Here is an 18,105-nt window from a genome sequence, read left to right as displayed (position 1 = left end):
TAAGCAACTATCTCATAAAATACTCACCTGGCTTGAAACTAGTTTTCTCCTAAGTTTCTCAGCAAGTGTAAACCTACAGGACAAAAATTTCTTAAGCAAACTTCCCATCAACAGTTACAAGAGTGATTTTTTTTTTAAGATTCTTTTCCATTACATGCAAAAGTCAATGTTCCTAAGTGAGGCTACTGGTGAAGCAAATGATCCTATCCTATATAATATTAAGTCATTTTGGAAAATGAAGAGCCTTCTAAAAACAGCAATTAATCAACTATCAACTAGTTTTTCATATTCAGCTTAATTTTGGTGTGTGCAAAAAGTTATAAATTCTCCAGTATAAAACCAACCCTCTAGTAACAATGACAATATGGAGGAAACAATTAGACTAACCGTGGAAGGCCTTTGCACCATGTTCTCCAGCCTGGTGTGGCTAAATTCTAGACTGATGACATTATAAAGTTTCTCTCGCTCCTCCTCTGGGGTCTCATAGTAGCGTGTCCACTGAGCCATAGTCATTTCAATGCCTTTTTGTGTGTTCACATCCATGACATCCACCATCCGACGACTCCCTGCCATGAAAGATGCATTGATTTGTCTCTACTGAACCACTAAAACCTTTAAACATGTTAATAAAAAACACAAATGGAAGGAAACAAACTATTCTTTCTTGTTTAGGATATTCAGCAGTGGACAAGGAAAGACTACTCACTTCAGAGGAAATAATAAAAACCAAATTACAGAGAATGGGAAAGACAAAAGTTAAGGTTAAAAAATAACAATCATTTCCTCTGTCATGTTTACAATACTGTCAGTTGTTGAATCTTATATTCCATGTCTCATTTAATTCTAACAATTTCAAATGTGAAGTAGTAATACCCATTTCATACATGAGAAAATATGTGTCACCTAACTTAGAAGACAAAGAAGGCAGGCTAACTCTACAGTCAATGTTCTTACCCACTAAGAAATATTGCTTTGATGCAGGCTTGAAGACTGACCTAATCTACCCCAGTTTAAATAAAGGATCCATTAATTATTGAGTACTGGATGGAATCTGTCCATTTTTCAGTTTAACAGTTTTATTCCACAAACCTGCCAATACTTTTTTCTAACACAAAACCTCCTTTTCATTCATTCCACAAATATTTCCAATCTGATAATAATACCATGATGGACATAAAGGTCTATATCAGATTCTCCATTGTCTATCACAACAACAAAAAGTGCAGAATGTCACAAGAGTTAGCTTAAAATAACAGGGGAAGAAAACCGCTTTGGAGCCCAAGAGAACTGTTTAAATCCCAGTTCCAGTACCATTTGGGCAAGTTATGTAACTTCTCTGAACTTTTAATACATTTTTGAGGGCTAGCATCACCTTGTGGGCCGTGAGAGGATTTAAAGTGAATGAAATAAAACATTTAGCACAAAGTAGGCACTCAATTTTATTAGTAAAAACACAAGGAAAACTTCATATTTTGCCAGATTGATCAAAGAAAACTTTAGGAAAAGAGGCATATGGATAAACAGAATTCCAATAAGAGAAAATTAAGCAGGGACAATTGCAAGCAGATGCAATAGCACAAGAGAGGACATGGAAAGACAATACAGCTAAAGATCCAGAGAGGTGGTTAAAAAGCTGTCCAACTTATAGGACTAAATTATACCTACAATGTACCTGTACCCTGTCTTACCGGATATACCAAATAATACTAGGACCTAGTCCTTTGCATTCAAGTCTAGTTGAAGAGATAATATGCAAGAGGACAAGAATATGGCCAAGTGAAATAGATAAGGCAGATTTAAAAATACACAGAATGTAAGACAATGGACTAAATAAACCTTCTCCTCATATTTTGGAAGAAAAAGTCAAAGCCAAATCAAAACTGACATGAGATACTCCCCTTCATACTCATTAGGATAGACATAATATAAAAAATGCAAAGTAAGTGCTCCCAAGGATGCAGAGAAATTGGACTCTCAAACAGTGATGCTGAAGAAATTAAAAAGTGCTAAGAGGGGCTGGGGATGTGGCTCAAGCAGTAGCGTGCTCGCCTGGCATGCGTGTGGCCCGGGTTCGATCCTCAGCACCACATACAAACAAAGATGTTGTGTCTGCTAAAAACTAAAAAATAAATAAAAAATTTAAAAAAAAAGTGCTAAGAAAGTGGGAGGAAATTCAAAAGGAAACTGATGATTAAGACCTCATATATCTGCATACCCAGGAGTCTACTTCCTTCTTACTATTTTCTATTTATTTATTTATTTTGCAGTACTGAGGATTAAATCCAGGGCCTTGCACATGCTAGGCAAGCACTCAACATTGAGCTATACTCCCAGCCCTATAAAATTTATTGGAGTGGGGACGGGGATTAAACCCAGGGGTGCTACACTAAGCTACATTCCCAGCCTTAATTTATTTACTTGTTTGTTTAGACAGGGTCTCACTAAATTGCTAAGGCTGTCCTGGACCTTGAAATCCTCCTGCCTCAGCCTCCAAAGTAGCTGTAATACAGGAATGTGTCACCATGCCAGTTTAAAATTTAACCTTTTTTTTTTTTTTTTTTTTTTTTGAGTACCAGGGATTGAGTTCAGGGGCACTAAATCACTGGGCCAAATCCCCAGTACTATTTTTTGTATTTTATTTAGAGACAGGGTCTCACTGAATTGCTCAGTGCTTTGCTTTTACTGAAGCTGGATTTGAGCTGGTGATCCTCCTGCCTCACCAGCATGCACCAACGTGCCCAGCTTTTTTTTTTTTTTTTTAAGGAGAAGCCAAATCAATTTGTTTTAAACCTTTATTTGTTTACTGAGAATAGAACCCAGTGCCTCACACATGCTAGGCAAGTGTTCTACCACTGAGTTACAACCTCAGCCTGTCCAGCTATCTTAACCATTTTTTGATACATAGTTCAGTAATACTAAATATATCTGCAATGTTGCAGAATCATTAGTATACCCATCTCCTTCCCTCCTTTCATCTTGTAAACTGAAACTCTACACCCATTAAACGATAACTCCTCGTTACCCTCATCTCCCACAACCACCATTCCTACTTTCTGTCTCTATTATTTTGACTACTCTACCTCATATAAGTAGAACCATATAGTATGTCTCCCCTGACCCCTTTCAGTACTGGGGATTGAATCCAGGGACATTTTTATCACTGTATTACATCTCCACATTTTTAATTTTTATTTTGAAACATGGTCTCACTGAGTTGCTGAGGCTGGCCTCGAATTTGTGATCCTTGTGCTTTAGCTTCCTGAGTTGCTGGGATTACAGGTGTGTGCGACCATGACTGGCTCAGTATTTTATCTTTTTGTGACTGGTTTATTTTACTTAGTTAAGTCTTCAAGGTCCATCCAAGTTGTAACGTGTATCAAAATTTTCTTTCTTTTTAAGGTTGAAAAATACTCCATTGTATGGATATACAGCCATGCATTGCCCCAATGATGGATTATATTGCCTAGTAATATCATAGCCACCTTAGTTTGTTTAAGTATATGCTATGATGTTTGCACAGGATAAAAATCACCCAATTATGCATTTCTCAAAACATATCCCCCACTGTTAAGTGAGAAATGACATTGCACTGCATTTTACTTATCATTCATCTACTAATGGATATCTACTTATGGGATGCTTAGTTTCAGTTATTGTCAATAATGCTTCTATGAGCCAGGTGGGGTGGTGCATGCCTACAATCCCAGTGGTTCAGGAAGCTGAGACAGGAGGACCTCAAATTCAAAGTCAGCTTCAGCAATTTATCGAGGCCCTAAGCAACTCAGTGAGACCCTGTCTCTAAATAAAAATATTTTAAAAGGGCTGGGGATGTGGCTCAGTGCTTAAGTGGCCCTGGGTTCAATCCCTGGTACAAAAAAAAAAAAAAAAAAGGCTGCTATGAGCTGGGTATGGTTCATTACCCTTTGTAAATTCAGCTATTCAGGAGGCCAAAACAGGAGACTCACAAATTTTGGGCCAGCCTGGACAACTTAGTGAGACCCTATCTCAAAATAAAACATGAAAAGGGATAGGGATGTAGCTCAGAATGACCCTCAGTTCAATTCCCAGTATTAAAATTTTAGTAGTAGTAACAGTAGTAATAATGCTACAAACACAGTGAGATCCTGCTTTCTTCCTTTTGAGTTCATATTCAAAAGGGGATTTTCTGGGGATAGTTCTGCTGTCAATATTTTTGTGGAACATACTATCTTCCACAGTGGCAGTCCTAGCTTATATTCCCACCAACAACACATAGGGGATCCAATTTCTCCATATCCTTCCCTCACCAACACTTGTTAATTTCCTGTTTGTTTAATTTTTAATTGTAGCGATTTTGCTTTGTTTTGTTTTTGCAGTGCTAGGAATCCAACCCAGGGCTTTCTGTATGCTAAGCAGTACTCTACCACTGAGCTACATCCCTAGGCCCTCACTGTAGTCTTGATTTCTATTTCCCTAGTGATCAGTAATGTCGAGCATCTTTTTGTTTATTGGCAATCTGTGCATCTTCTTTGAAGAAATACCTGTTCAATTCCTTTGCCCTTTTCTGAATCCATTTTTTAAATCATTGAGTCTTATTTCTATATATACTCTAGATATTAACTCCTTATTAGATATATGATTTACAAATATTTTCTCCCATTCCTTTAAGTTGTTTATATTTTTTGATGTACAAATTTCAAAATTTTTTAAATTAGTCCAATATATCAACACTTTTATTACCTCTCTGTCTGGAGTCATAGCTAAGAAAACACTGCCAAATCTAACATTATGAAGCCTTGCCCTAGGTTTTTTGTTTTCTTTTTTTCCCCCTTAGGTATTAAGGTTGAACCTAGGAGTGCTCTATCACTGAGCTACATCCCCAGCCATTTTAATTTTTTTTTTTTTAACTTTGTAATCATCTAAATTGCCAAGGCTGACCTGGAACTTGTAATTTTCCTGCCTCACTCTTTTGGGTCCCTGGGTGCCATGTTTTCTAGTAAGAGTTCTACAATTTAAAGTTTTAAAATTAGGTCTCTGATTCATTTTGAATTAATTTTTATATATGATGTTAGGTAGGAGTCCAACATCATTATTTTGCATGTAGACAGGTTTCCCAGCATGATTTATAGAAGAAAAGTTACCCTAGTTTGACCATAAATGTGAAGGTTTATTCCTAGCCTCTCTATTCTATTCCACTGTTGTGTGGGTCAATCTTTTTACTAGTATTATGTTTTTTGATTACCGTAGCTTTGCATTGTTTTGAACCCAGGAAATGTATTTCCTCCAGCTTTGCTCTTCTTTTTCAAGAATATTTGGGTTTTTCTTGGCCCCTGGAGATTCCATATGAATTTTAGGAATTTTCTATTTCTGTAAAATAACATCTAGAATTTTGATAGGGATTACATCATTTTGTAGATCACTTTGGGCAGTTTTGACTTTTTTTTTTTTAAATAATAAGTATAGTGATATCTTTTAAATGTCCCCATCTTGTTCCTTTTTAAAAAATATTAAGTTTTTAGTTGTAGATGGACACAATATCTTCATTTCATTTTTATGTGGTGCTGAGGATTGAAGCCAGTGCCCCACACATGCTAGGCAAACTACCACTGAGCCACCACCCCAGTCCTTGTTCCTTTTCTTTTTAAGATGTTGGTGGACCTTTATTCATTTGTTTATATGTGGTGCTGAGAATCAAACTCAGTACCTCATATATGCTAGGCAAGTGCTCTACCACTGAGCCACAACTCCAGCATCCAGTTTTGACATCTTATTGAGTAGTGACATCAATATTATTAAGTATTTTGGAATTGGGGGTATAGTTCAGTGGTATAGCATTTGTCTAGCATGTAAGAGGCCCAGGGTTTGAGCTATAGCACTGAAAAATACTACAAAACCCAAACAAACACACACACACAAAACCAAAACCCAACAACAACAAAAAAAACTAAGTCTTCCAACTTGTGAACATGAGGCACATTTCCATTTTATGTCTTCATTCATTTCTTCAGTGTTTTAGTTTTCATTATACAAATCTTAACAAAAGTGTTTTACATTCTTTTTTGACACTATTGTAAATGGAATTATTTCCAAAATTTCCTTCTCAGATTGTTCGTTGTTGGTGTACAGAAATGCAACTGAACATTATGTACTTTGTATCTTGTTACTTTGACAAATTCCTTTATTTCTAACAGGTTTTGGGGCAATCTAAATTTATTTTTCTACTATAACACCATATGGTAATTCTATTTTCAATTTGTGAACAGGTCATTTTACTTTCCAATTTAGATGCCTTTTATTTCCTTCTTTTGCCTGTACGCTATTTAGAATTCCCAGTACCATGTTGAAGTGACAGAAGTAGGCATCCTTATCCCTCATCTTAGAGCAAAAGCATTTAGTCTTTCACAACTGGGTAGCTTTTTCATAGATGGTTTTATTATGTTGAGGTAGTTTCCTTCTCTTTCCAATGTGCTGAATTTTTTTTTTTTTTTAATCATGAAAATGGTGTTGAGGGGCTGGGGTTGTGGCTCAGTGGGGTTGTGGCTCACCTAGCATTGAGAGGCCCTGGGTTCGATCCTCAGCACCACATGAAAATAAAGGTATTGTGTCCAACTACAACTAAAAAATAAATATTAAAAAAAGAAAATGGTGTTGAATTGTGTCAAATAATATATTTTCTCCATCAGTTGAGGGGATTGTGTTTTTCCTTCCTTCATTCTGCTAATGTGGTGCCCACTGATTGATTTTTATGTTGTTGAACCATCTTTGCAACTTGGTTCATGGTCTGTGATCTTTTTCATATGCTGTATTCAGTTTGTTGATATTGTGCTTAAGATTTCTAAACAATGCTCATAAGGGATTTTGGTCTGTAGTTTTTATTTTCTTATATTGTCTTTCACAGAATGAGTTAAAAAGTGCTCCTTTTTCAATTCTTTGAAAATGTTTGAGAAGGATGGTTCAAGTGTTTAGTAGAATTCACCAGTGAAGCCATCAGATCCAAGTTTTCTTTTGCCGGGAGATTTTTGAATACTGATTTAATCTTTTTAACCAATTATACAGCCACTCTATTTTCCATTTCTTCCTGATTTAGTCTGGTTAGGTTCTGTGTTTCCAGGAATTTGTCAATTTATCCAATTTGTTGGTGTATAAATATGAATAGTATTCTCACATAATTTTTCTAATTTCTGTAGAATTGATAGTAATGTCCTCACCTTCATTTTTTACTTTAGTCATTTAATCTTTCCCCTACCTTGGTCCATCTAGCTGAAGTTTTGTCAATTTTGTTAACTTTCTCAAAGAACTAACTTTTGATTTCACTGATTTTCTGTTGTTTTTCTATTCTCTGTTTCATTTATTTCTGCTCTAATCTTTGTGGTCTTCATTTTCTATTCCTTTAGGTTGTAATGTCAGGTTTTTAATTTAGGATTTCCCTTCTTTTTAATGTCTTTTTTTGTGTGTGTGTGTGGGGGGGGGGGATGCTGGGGATTGAACCCAGGGCCTTGTGCATGTGAGGCAAGCACTCTACCAACTGAGCTATATCACCAGCCCTAATGATTAAGTCTTTATAACTATAAATTCCATTCACCACATTCTGTAAGCTTTGTTTTTGTGTTCATTTGCCTATACATATTTTTCTAATTTCCCTTGTGATTTCTTCTTTGTTCCACCGGTTGTTTAAGGATATATTGGTTAATTCTGTGAACATTCTAGTTTTGTTACTTATTTCTACCTTTGTACCATTGTGGTTGGAAAAGATACTTTGATATTTCTTTAAAAATTTACTGAAACTTAATTTGTTGTCTAACATATTTTTTTTTAAGAGAGGAGAGAGAGAGAGAGAGAGAGAGAGAGAGAGAGAATTTTCAATATTTATTTTCTAGTTCTCGGCGGACGCAACATCCTTGTTGGTATGTGGTGCTGAGGATCGAACCTGGGCCACACGCATGCCAGGCGAGCGCGCTACCGCTTGAGCCACATCCCCAGCCCCATGTTGTCTAACATATGATCTATCTTGGAAATGTCCCATGTAATACTTCAGAATATGTATGCAAATGTTGTTTAGTATTCTATATATACCTGTTAAGTCTAATTCGTTTCTTCTGTTAAGTCCTCTTTCCTGTCTGGTTGTTCTATCCATTATTAAGAAAGGCTACTGAAGTCTTCAAACGTTATTGCATAGAACTGTGTATTTCATATTTCTCCCTTCACTTCAGTCAGTGTATACATATAGACACATACACTTATTTATTTATTTAGTGGTCTGGGGATCAAACCCAGGGACTCACACATGCTAGGACAAGTGTTCTACCTGATTTACCATTGCCTTTGTGTTTAGTTTATTCTGTAATTAAATATATAAATTTCTTTCTCATTTCTTTTTGGTTATCAGGGAATTTTCATCTAACATCCAATAGTTAACCTTTCTATTTTGAATATCAAACTGCTTAAATAACATACAAAAACTATTTTCCTTTGACAAACCATTCCTATCCTTTTGGTTTTCTTTTTTTTTTAATGTTGTGAATGGACCTTTACTTTATTTATATGTGGTGCTAAGAATCAAACCCAGTGCCTTACACATGCTAGGCAAGCACTCTACCACTAAGCATTACAACCCCAGCCCTCCCTTTGAGTTCTGATGTCACAAAATCACATCCTTATGTGTGTCTCTGAACATAAACTAATAATTCTTTAAAATGCATCATCTCTTAAATTACATAGAAAATAAAAATTTGGAGTCACATCTAAAGTTTCAATAATACTAATTTTTAGACTAATAACTGTTGTTTTAAAACAGTCCTAAACTGGGGTATAGTGGCCTACAATGTTTCCAGGATACCTGGGAGCTCACTGAGGTAGGAGGATCACAAGACCAGAATGACTTTACAGGATTTAAATTAAAAAATTTAAAAAAGGACTAGGGATGAAGTTCAATGGTAAAGCATTTGCCTAGCATGTGCATGGTCTTAGGTTCAATCCCCAGCATTGCAATATAAATAAATAAATAAACATTAGTCTTCAATCATGTAGAAAACAAGGAACTGGGCGTGGTGGAACATACCCATAATTCCAGCAATTTGTGTGGCTGAAGCAGGATGATTTTAAAGTTCAAGGTCAGCCTCAGCAAAGTAGCAAGGCCCTAAGCAAGTTATCAAGAACTTGTCTCAAAAAGAAAAAATTAAAAAGGCTGGGGTTCAGTAAGTGCCCCCCCTCGGTTCAATCCCCAGCACACACACCCCTACCTACCCCCCGCCCCACACAGAGTAATAAACAAACCATTGTTACAATAATACTAGCTTATATAACTGTCCACGTAGTATTTATCTTTACTGGGACCTTTATTTCTCTACCTGGCTTCAAATTATTTTATAGTCCTTTCAATTCCCCTGAGAAACTGCTTATAATCTTATTGAGACTCCCTGTATGTGATGAGTCATTTTTCTGATGCTTGCAAGACTCTGACTTTGGCTTTTGAAAGTTTATTTATGTGTCTTCATGAGGGTCTCAGAGTTTATCTGGAGTTCATTGAGCTCTTCAACTTTTTTTTGGATGACTTTCATAAAATTTGGGAAATTTTCTGCCATTATTTCTTCAAATATTTTCTGTCCCCTTCTCTCTCTCCTCCTTTTGGTACTCCCTGAAGGTGTCCCCTTGGGCTCTTGGTTTGTTTTGTGCTGCTTTTAACAGAACACCTGAGAAGGGGTAATTTATAATGAATAGGAATTTACTGGCTCATAGTTCCTGGGGTCAGTAGGACCAACATCAAGGTGCCAGCACATGACAAAAGTCTTTTTGCTGTTTTAAGCCTAGCAAAAGGGAAGAGGATGAAACAGAACAAGAAGGAACCAAACTCATTTTTTTTTTTAATTTTTTTTTAAGGGCAGCATGAGGGTGGAGCATTCACAAAATAATCATCTCTTAAAACTGTTAGAAAGGCAATTAAATGTCAACATGAGTTTTGGAGGAGACAAACATTCAAACCATGGCAGACTCTGTACTTTTCTTCAGTCTTTTGAATCTCTGTTCCTCAGACCCAATTTCCATTGTCCTACCTTTCAGTTCACTTTTTCTTTCTTCTGTTTGTTCAAATATGCCTTTCAATCTCTTTAGTAAATTTCTGTACTTTTTAGGTTCAAAACCCTTTTTTTTTTTTTTTTGGTTTTCTCTTTGCTTATGTTTCCATGTCATTTGTACATCATTTTTCCTAATTTTCTGTATTTCCCTTTAGTTATTTCAGCATGTTTTAAGATATTTGTTTTAAAGTTGTTCTCTACTAGATCAGGTTTTTCTCAAGGACAATTTCTGTTGATTTACTTTTTTCCTTTGAGTTCATCATAATTTCCTGTTTCTTTGTATACTTTTTAATCGGCTACTGAAAACTGAACACATAAATCTAATAATGTGTAACTCTTGAAATCAGATTTTTTCCCTTCCCAGGTTTTGCTATAAATATTGTTATTGTTTTGGGGCTTCTGATTGCTGTAGGCTGTCTCTGTGGCAAGGATCAACCTGAAGTGTAAACAAAAGGTCTTTTTTTGAGCCTGCACCTTTCCTTGGGCTTGTATAGTTAGTTTCTAATTTTTCCCATATATTCAGTTGCCTTTGACTATCATAGTCTGTAATGTCAGGCTTCCAGCCGGGTAAAGGAAAAAGGGAGGGGGAGAGGAAAGAGGGTGGTAAAGGGAATGGGCCTTTTAAATCTCCTGGAAATCCTTTGGGTAGGGGGGAAGGGGCTTGCACCAACAATGGCCACCTAACTCTTTGTACCTCTGTGATCAGAAGCAGCCATCATATGATCATAGCACAGATTCTCCAATATTTTGAAGGACCCTTTTTGCCCATCCTGCCTCCTGCAAACTGTTGCTTGACTTCCCATGGGCTTGGTTGGCAGGGTGGAGGGGGTGGCTGCTACTGTGCTACAACTCGAAATTTACTACATATTACCATCCAAGTCTTATCCTGGATGTTGCAAGCCTTCAATGAACTGCAGCTCCAAAAGAGTTATAGTGGACAAATTCTGCCAGTACAATTACTGTCTGGGTGGGAAGCAAAGTTCTTACCACCATCCCAGAATCTCCTCTTGGAGTCTGTTTTTTTTTTTTTTTAATACTTTTTTAGTTGTAAATGAACACTCTCTCTCTCTCTCTTTCTTTCTTTAAAGTGGTGCTGAGGATCGAACCCAATGCCTCACCTGTACGAGGCAAGCATTCTACCACTTGAGCCACAGCCACAGCCCCTGGAGTCTGTATTTCTAACAAGTTAACACAAATAGTTCTCATGAGGTCATCTGTAGTCCACAATTACCTTTGTAGATGTCCTACCTTATTATTTAAACTAATAATGTCTAACCAATAGAAAAAAGCTATGGTTATCAACTACCTCATGGGTCCAGGAAATTACTGTCCTGTACATTCATCAAGAAAAGAAGTGAGGGGCTGGGATTGTGGCTCAGCGGTGGAGCGCTCGCCTAGCATGAGCGGGACCCGGGTTCAATCCTCAGCACCATATAAAAATGAGGGCATTGTGTTGTGTCCACCTACACCTAAAAAAAATAAAAGTTAAAAAAAAAGAAAGAAAAGAAGTGAAATGATGGATTTATAAGTATTCAAGCAGGTTATCTAAGTCCTCCTGAAAGAAAGCTGTGCATTTTAATTATTCAATAGATTTCCTGAGCACTTACTACTACACTCCAGAAGCTATGTTAGGTACTTGGATACATGGTGAAAGGCAAGTGGCTAGAATTTAACACACAAACAGTGAAAGGATGAATAATATAGGGATCAGAGAACCTTTCTCTACCTAGGATATGACTTTCACTCTTAGATAACAGAGGAGTTTTTATTCAGCAGTCTAACAAGGGCCCTCAAGTGGCCATGAGATAGTACTGCAATACTTAATTTCCAAAGCAAAGAATGGCACTGGAGTTTCAGTTCAAGGGACAAAGTGTGAGAGAACCTTTACTGACTCCAGGAAGTTTTCTTCTTTAATTAGATTATAAAAATTTGCTTTCTTTTCCTAAATTTTTAGGATCTTTTTTTTTTTTTTTTTTTTTTTGGTGGTGCTGGGAATTGAATCCAGGGCCTTGTTCCTGCTGGGCAAGCACTCTACCAACTGAGCTATATCCCCAGCCTTTTAAATACAATAAAATATAAATCAAATTAAGGACTGGCTTTAATTAAATCACTGAGAAGAAATTTTAACGCATCTACTTCTCAGTTTACAAAATATCAAGTATTAGACAAGTTACCAAATGTAGCATTGGTTTGAATTTCTAAGAAATGTATCTACTATTTTAAGGATAAGGATAAAGAATCACAGATATCAATGTAGCTTGTTTCTTGGCTCAAAGGTACAAGTTTTGAGTTCCTGGGTATGATGCCCTGAAAAACAGTCTCTTTAGGGAGAGTGAGAATAAAGATGGTAGGTAGGAAAAGGATCAAGATTCAAAGGTTCTATGCCTAATGAGTATCAAAAGAGAAAACTTTTATAACTCACGTAGTTTCTAATCAAGTAAATATTTCAATATTCCCATGACTTTAAGCTCAAAGATTCAGGACTCTGTCTCAAAGACTCAGAGGCCAAAAGCTTGATACTTACCAACACACATTTTGACATCATTCACAGTGAAGTCTGGATCTGGCATCCTATGAAACAAACACTAGTAAGTATAAATGGAAAATACAACTTCTCTAGTCAATTTGAGATTTTCTTAAAGTACTGAGAACTCCCCAGTCAGACCCATCAATCTTTAGGACATATTTAGGTATAAGTTTATCTAATGTCTTAAAAAAATTACTTATTATGGTTCCCTCCATGGGGATTGACCCCAGAGGAACTCTACCACTGAGCCACATCCCAGCAACAGGGTCTCACTAAATTGCTGAGGCTGGCCTTGAGCTTGCAGTCCTACTGCCTCAATCACTGGGATTACAGGCATGCATCACCATGCCTAACTTTATAAATGATTATGTATTTACATTCTTACACAGAAAAATATCCAACAAATGAGCAATGATTTTTTAAGAATGGTATACTTCAAGAGATTTAAATTTCTTTTCTTTTTAGCTCATCTATACTTTTTCATTTACCTATAACATGAATCATTTGTATAACAAAAACATGTACTTTTTTTAAATAAGTGAGAAATTATTTTCAATTACCTAATGTTCTGGGTTCTCAATACTGCCATTGCCTATAGCCCTGAGGAAAGGCCATTTCATAATCATATCCAGCCAGACCCAGAATACTTACTTTATTCCAAGTCCATCAGAATTTTTGAAAATCAGAGGGTCTCTCAAGCCACCCCGCTGGATATACTCTACATTAAAATCTGTCATCGAAGAAAAAACATTATTAGAAAAACAAGTACAGTTAGAAAGATAAAAGGATCTAAGTAGTAAGGTATAGATCTATTATTTTGCGCATACAGTTGTACTCTGTTAATAAATAAACACTTGTTTCTAAGAAGCATCTCTTCAGAAGTAGGGAAAAACACCCTGAGAAGCCAGGCTTGAGAAGTTTGCTAAATTTGTATCTCCACAGGAAGTTCAGAACTTAAGCAACAGAGTTGTCTCATAAATCCTAAGTAGGAATTATCATCACCCTGTCTCTTAGCCAAAAAATGATATGCATTTAACATTCTTGTCAGTTTGTTAAGAATCAAAGCTACATGACACATGTGGAATTCCTTGGCTTCAGTGATATGGTTATATACATAAAAGAAGTTTCATTGCACTACTTTTTAAAACTTCTTATTTTTTACTTGTGGATGGACACAATACCTTTCTTGTATTTGTTTTTTTATTTTTATGTGGTACCAGGAATCAAACCCAGTGCCTCACGCCTGCTAGGCAAGCGCTCCACCGCTGAGCCACAATCCCAGCCCTATTGTACTATTTTTAATTAAACACAATCCAAGGGATGGGAGGAGGAAAAAGCCTTTAGAAATTCCAAAAATACTCCTATCCCAATAAAAGACTACTTCTAATATATCAGAGAACAACTCAAGAGTATAGAAATGGGACAGAGGATGCATACAAGTGGCACTATATAAAAGAAAGAAAATAAATACATAGCATCAATAGGTAATATTTCAGTTTCAGGATATTAAACTCAGATTCTATGCCTTCCTACATCAAGTTCTCAGATTCTATGCCTTCCTACATCAAGGGGTTACAGCTCTGAATCAAATTGATACTAACCTTTTCCCTCCATAAAAGTAACAAAATTGGCATTATATTTATTGGTGTGGAGTTTCTCTTCCAAGTCAAAAGTTCGTTTCCCTTCAATTTCATCATCTGAAATGCCATCATCTTCATAGCGCCGTCTCATGGTACCACGCTGGGAAAGAAGGGACATAAGGATAAAATCATGCACTTTTTTAGGCCCATCTACAAGCAGCCAAGGTGTTTCCTACATGTATAGAGTGCGACTTTTAAACTCAGTTGCTTATCAAGCATTGGTTTTCCCTGTCTTATAAATCTCTTCTCTCAAGATCAGCTGATGTTCTCAGAATACACAGAATATAACAAAGTCTTAATGAGCCACTGGGTTCCCTACCTGTGAATTTTACCTCTGCTAACTCTTTAAGCCTAGATATTTACATTTACAGTGAAAACAACCAAATAGGATCTCCTAAATATTTTATTTGTCTACCATGGCTTATCAAAGTGGAGATAAATGATCTTTATAGACATTCAAGTGAAGATACAAAATATAATTATTTTCATAGAGGAGAGGTATACCTAAGATTAACTTTGTGAAACAACCTCAAGAATAGACTAAAACATCTGAATAGATCACAAACTCTTTTATCCGAGATAATCTAAACAATAGTGTGCTAAACAGCAGATGATTATTAGTATTAAAAGATAATACATCTTCAAGGAAAACACCTAAAAAGCTGCTCAATATCATTAATCATTACAGAGTTGCAAATCAAAACCGTAATGAGATACTACATACTTGCCAGGATAGCTACCACCAAAATTTGGGCAATAACAAGTATTGGTGTGTGGAGAAATTTACATCCATAGGCGGGCGCGGTGGCACACACCTGTAGTCTCAGCCACTTAGAAAGCTAAGGCAGGAGGATCTTAAGTTCAAAGCCAGCCTTAGCAATCTAGCAAAATCTTGTCTCAAAATAAAAAATAAAAAGGACTGGGGATATGGCCCAGTGGTTAAGCACTGCTGGGTTTAATCTCAAGTAGCAAAAAGAAAAAGGGGGCTACAATTATGCCTAGCATGTGTCAGGCTCTGGGTTCCATCCTCGAACCACATAAAAATAAATAAATAAAGATATTGTGTCCATCTACAACTAAAAAAAATAATAATAATAATAAAAAGAAAAACGAGGGCTGAGGCTGGTTTTGAACACACAATCCTCCTGCCACAGCCTCCTGAACCACTTGGGATTACAGGTGTGTGCCACCGCATCCAGCCAGATAATTATTTTAAAGGTGTGAAATGGTGATCACCTTCCATAAATAAATAAATGAACGAATAAATAAATAAATTAATTAATTAATTAATAAGAAATGAAAAAGTCCGAAAGGGCAGAATTAAGCCATAAAAATAAAAATTAAAGGAAAGTAAATTTGTTATGTGCCAGAAGACTACAAAATTCAATTTATCACTTTTAGGTAGAAACACTCCAAGGATATCTTTTCCATATTTGGTAAAAGCCTTCCTTGGTACTTTGGTTGCCATAAATCACAGTTCAAAGTCCAAAAGACTCAACTTTAGCTAACTTTCATTTACTCTAAAAATACCATCATTATTCAAAATATTTAGGTGCATTTCTATTAGAGGCATTCAATGATGTGTTTCTTACATGGAGGTGTTTGTTCATTTACTTAAAGACATCATCCAGTTCTTCCCTTGCCCCTTGTTTTCTATATATGACTGAAAAGAAGTTCCAGAGATGAGTTCCAAGTATCTCATAGAATAAGGGTACAATACAAAACTATAATAAGTGTAGTTTTGTTTCCAAAACAGTCACTTTTAGAAAGCACTCATTTGCACTTTTTAACAAGAAAATAATCCTGTCATATTTTCAAACCTCACCAAAAAAAAAAAAAAAAAAAAAAACAAAAACATGGAACCAATTGTGCTATTATCTCAAAATTTTTAACACACTAGCACAAAGTTTCCCCATCCTATCTTTTCACATGTTTTTATTTTCCCCTACATACAAGATTTGCATTTTAAGTACACAGTGTGTAAGGATATAAGGAAGCCTCCTGCTCCAGTCAAGCCATTCCTATTTCTTAAAGATAATAAGAAAATGTCTGAATTTCTAATTTCTTTTTGACTGTTCCAACCAGGGAAATCAGTGACAATGTAAACACTGTGTCAGTTTTAACACTGTCAAGGATAAGGGGAAGTTTTTTCCTATCTCCCTAAATTAATGTAAACTTCTAAGATCTATCCCATTAAGTGCCTTAAAAAAAAAAAAACATAACCAATTCTCACAATAACACTGGAGATCAGTATGCCATAATAATCTCTGCTATAGGTGAAACTCCAAAGGCAAGGTCACTTGAATATTAAGTAAATTAGCCACCAATCTCCTCCCATATCACTAATAATTCCAACTGACTTACTGGTGTGCTCTGAGCTTCTATTCCAGGTGCTTTTCATACAGTGATTTTAGGCAGACTTAAGAGAAATTACTGGCTTCCCACAGTTGCTAACCCTAGCTGGACTGAGCATCTCAGTAGGTAACAGGCACAAACTGAATATGGAATCTATTTCAACCAAATTTTCTTTCAAAAGTAATTTGAATTTTTCAATGCTAACAGTAAGTTGTATTCCTGAAAATGAATAATCAATTTATTAGAATTATGGTTTGGATATGTGATGTCACATGGTCAGAGGTAAAATGATTAGGTTATGAGAGTCTTAGTCTAATTGATGGTTTAATAATCCACTGGTATGGATTAACCTGGTGATAACTGCTGGCAGGTAGGGTGTGGCTGGAGGAGGTGGGTCACTGAGGGCGTGCCTTTCGGTATTTTGTTTCGGGTATTTTGTCTCTGCCAAGTTCTGAGCTGTTTTTCTCTTCCACACCCTCTGCCATGATTTTTGCCTCATCTCAGGCACAGAGATATAAAGTGAACCATCTACAGACTAAGACTTCTGAAACTATGAGGGCCAAATAAACTTTTCCTCCTCTGCAATGGTTCTTGTCAGGTCTTTTGGTCACAACAGTAAAAATGCCGACTGAAACACTTAGTCATTCATTTAACATCACTAGTCATTAGGGAAATGAAAATCCCAAACAATAAAGATCCAGGTGTTGGGGGTGGTAGCTACACACCAGTTGTTCCAGTGATTTAGGAAGCAGAGGTTGAATTTGAGGTCAGCCCGGCAACTCAGTGAGACCCTCAAGACCTCAATGAGACCTTGTCTCAAAATAAAAAATAAGAAGGGCTGAGGATGTATCTCAGTGGTAAAGTACCCCTGAGTTCCAACCCCAGTACCTTTAAAAAAAGAAAAGAAAAGAAACCCCACAGTGAGATATCACTTCCAGCCCATCAGTCAAATATTAAGTGTTGGTGAGGATTAAAATAGCACTGTAGCCTTTTGGAAAACATAGCAGTTTCTCAAATGATTAAACATAAAATTACTTTATGACGTAGTAATTCTACTCCCAAGCATCTATTTACCCAAGAGAATGAAAACTGACTCACACAAAAACTTGTACATAGCAACTTTCCTCCCTGACCCTTTGTTTGAGATTGAAGCCCCAGGAATGCTCTACCACTTAACTATACCTCCAGCCCTTAACAGGGTCTTGCTGTATTATCCAGGATGGCCTCAAACTTGTGCTTCTCCTTCCTCAGCCTCCCAAGTAGCTGGGATTATAGGCAAGTACCACCATACCTGGCCTTTTTTTTAAAAAAAAAAAAAAAGACAGCATCTTACCACATAGCCCAGATTAGTTTCAAATTCATGAGCTAAAGGAATCCTCCCACATTAGCCTCTTGGGCTGGGACTATAGGCCTATACTACCATTCTCGGCTCTTAGAGCAACATTAGAGATAGCAACATTATTCAGAGTAGCCATGAAGTAGAAACAACCCAAAGATCCATCAAATGAAGAATGGATAAATAAAGCACAGTATA

The 18,105-nt window shown here is 36.4% G+C and overlaps 1 protein-coding gene across 2 annotated transcripts in view; it reads right to left on the bottom strand.

Annotated features, from left to right (window-relative positions):
- The window catches only part of KDM2A (lysine demethylase 2A), a 114,144-nt gene that overhangs the window by 41,665 nt on the left and 54,374 nt on the right, over window positions 1-18,105 (bottom strand). For both annotated transcript variants that reach the window (XM_081278745.1, XM_081278746.1), the window contains exons 3-6: window positions 14,178-14,316; window positions 13,228-13,306; window positions 12,574-12,620; window positions 388-566 (exon numbers count right to left, since the gene is read on the bottom strand). In XM_081278745.1, coding sequence (XP_081134871.1) covers window positions 388-566; window positions 12,574-12,620; window positions 13,228-13,306; window positions 14,178-14,316 — 444 coding nt within the window. The remainder of the gene's footprint in view (window positions 1-387; window positions 567-12,573; window positions 12,621-13,227; window positions 13,307-14,177; window positions 14,317-18,105) is intronic.

The sequence above is a fragment of the Spermophilus citellus genome (assembly GCF_964194105.1).
Source record: "Spermophilus citellus genome assembly, chromosome: 2".
In the NCBI taxonomy this organism is placed as follows: domain Eukaryota; kingdom Metazoa; phylum Chordata; class Mammalia; order Rodentia; family Sciuridae; genus Spermophilus; species Spermophilus citellus.
The sequence above is the reverse complement of the archived record's forward strand: the minus strand, read 5'-3'. Positions and strand labels throughout refer to the sequence as shown.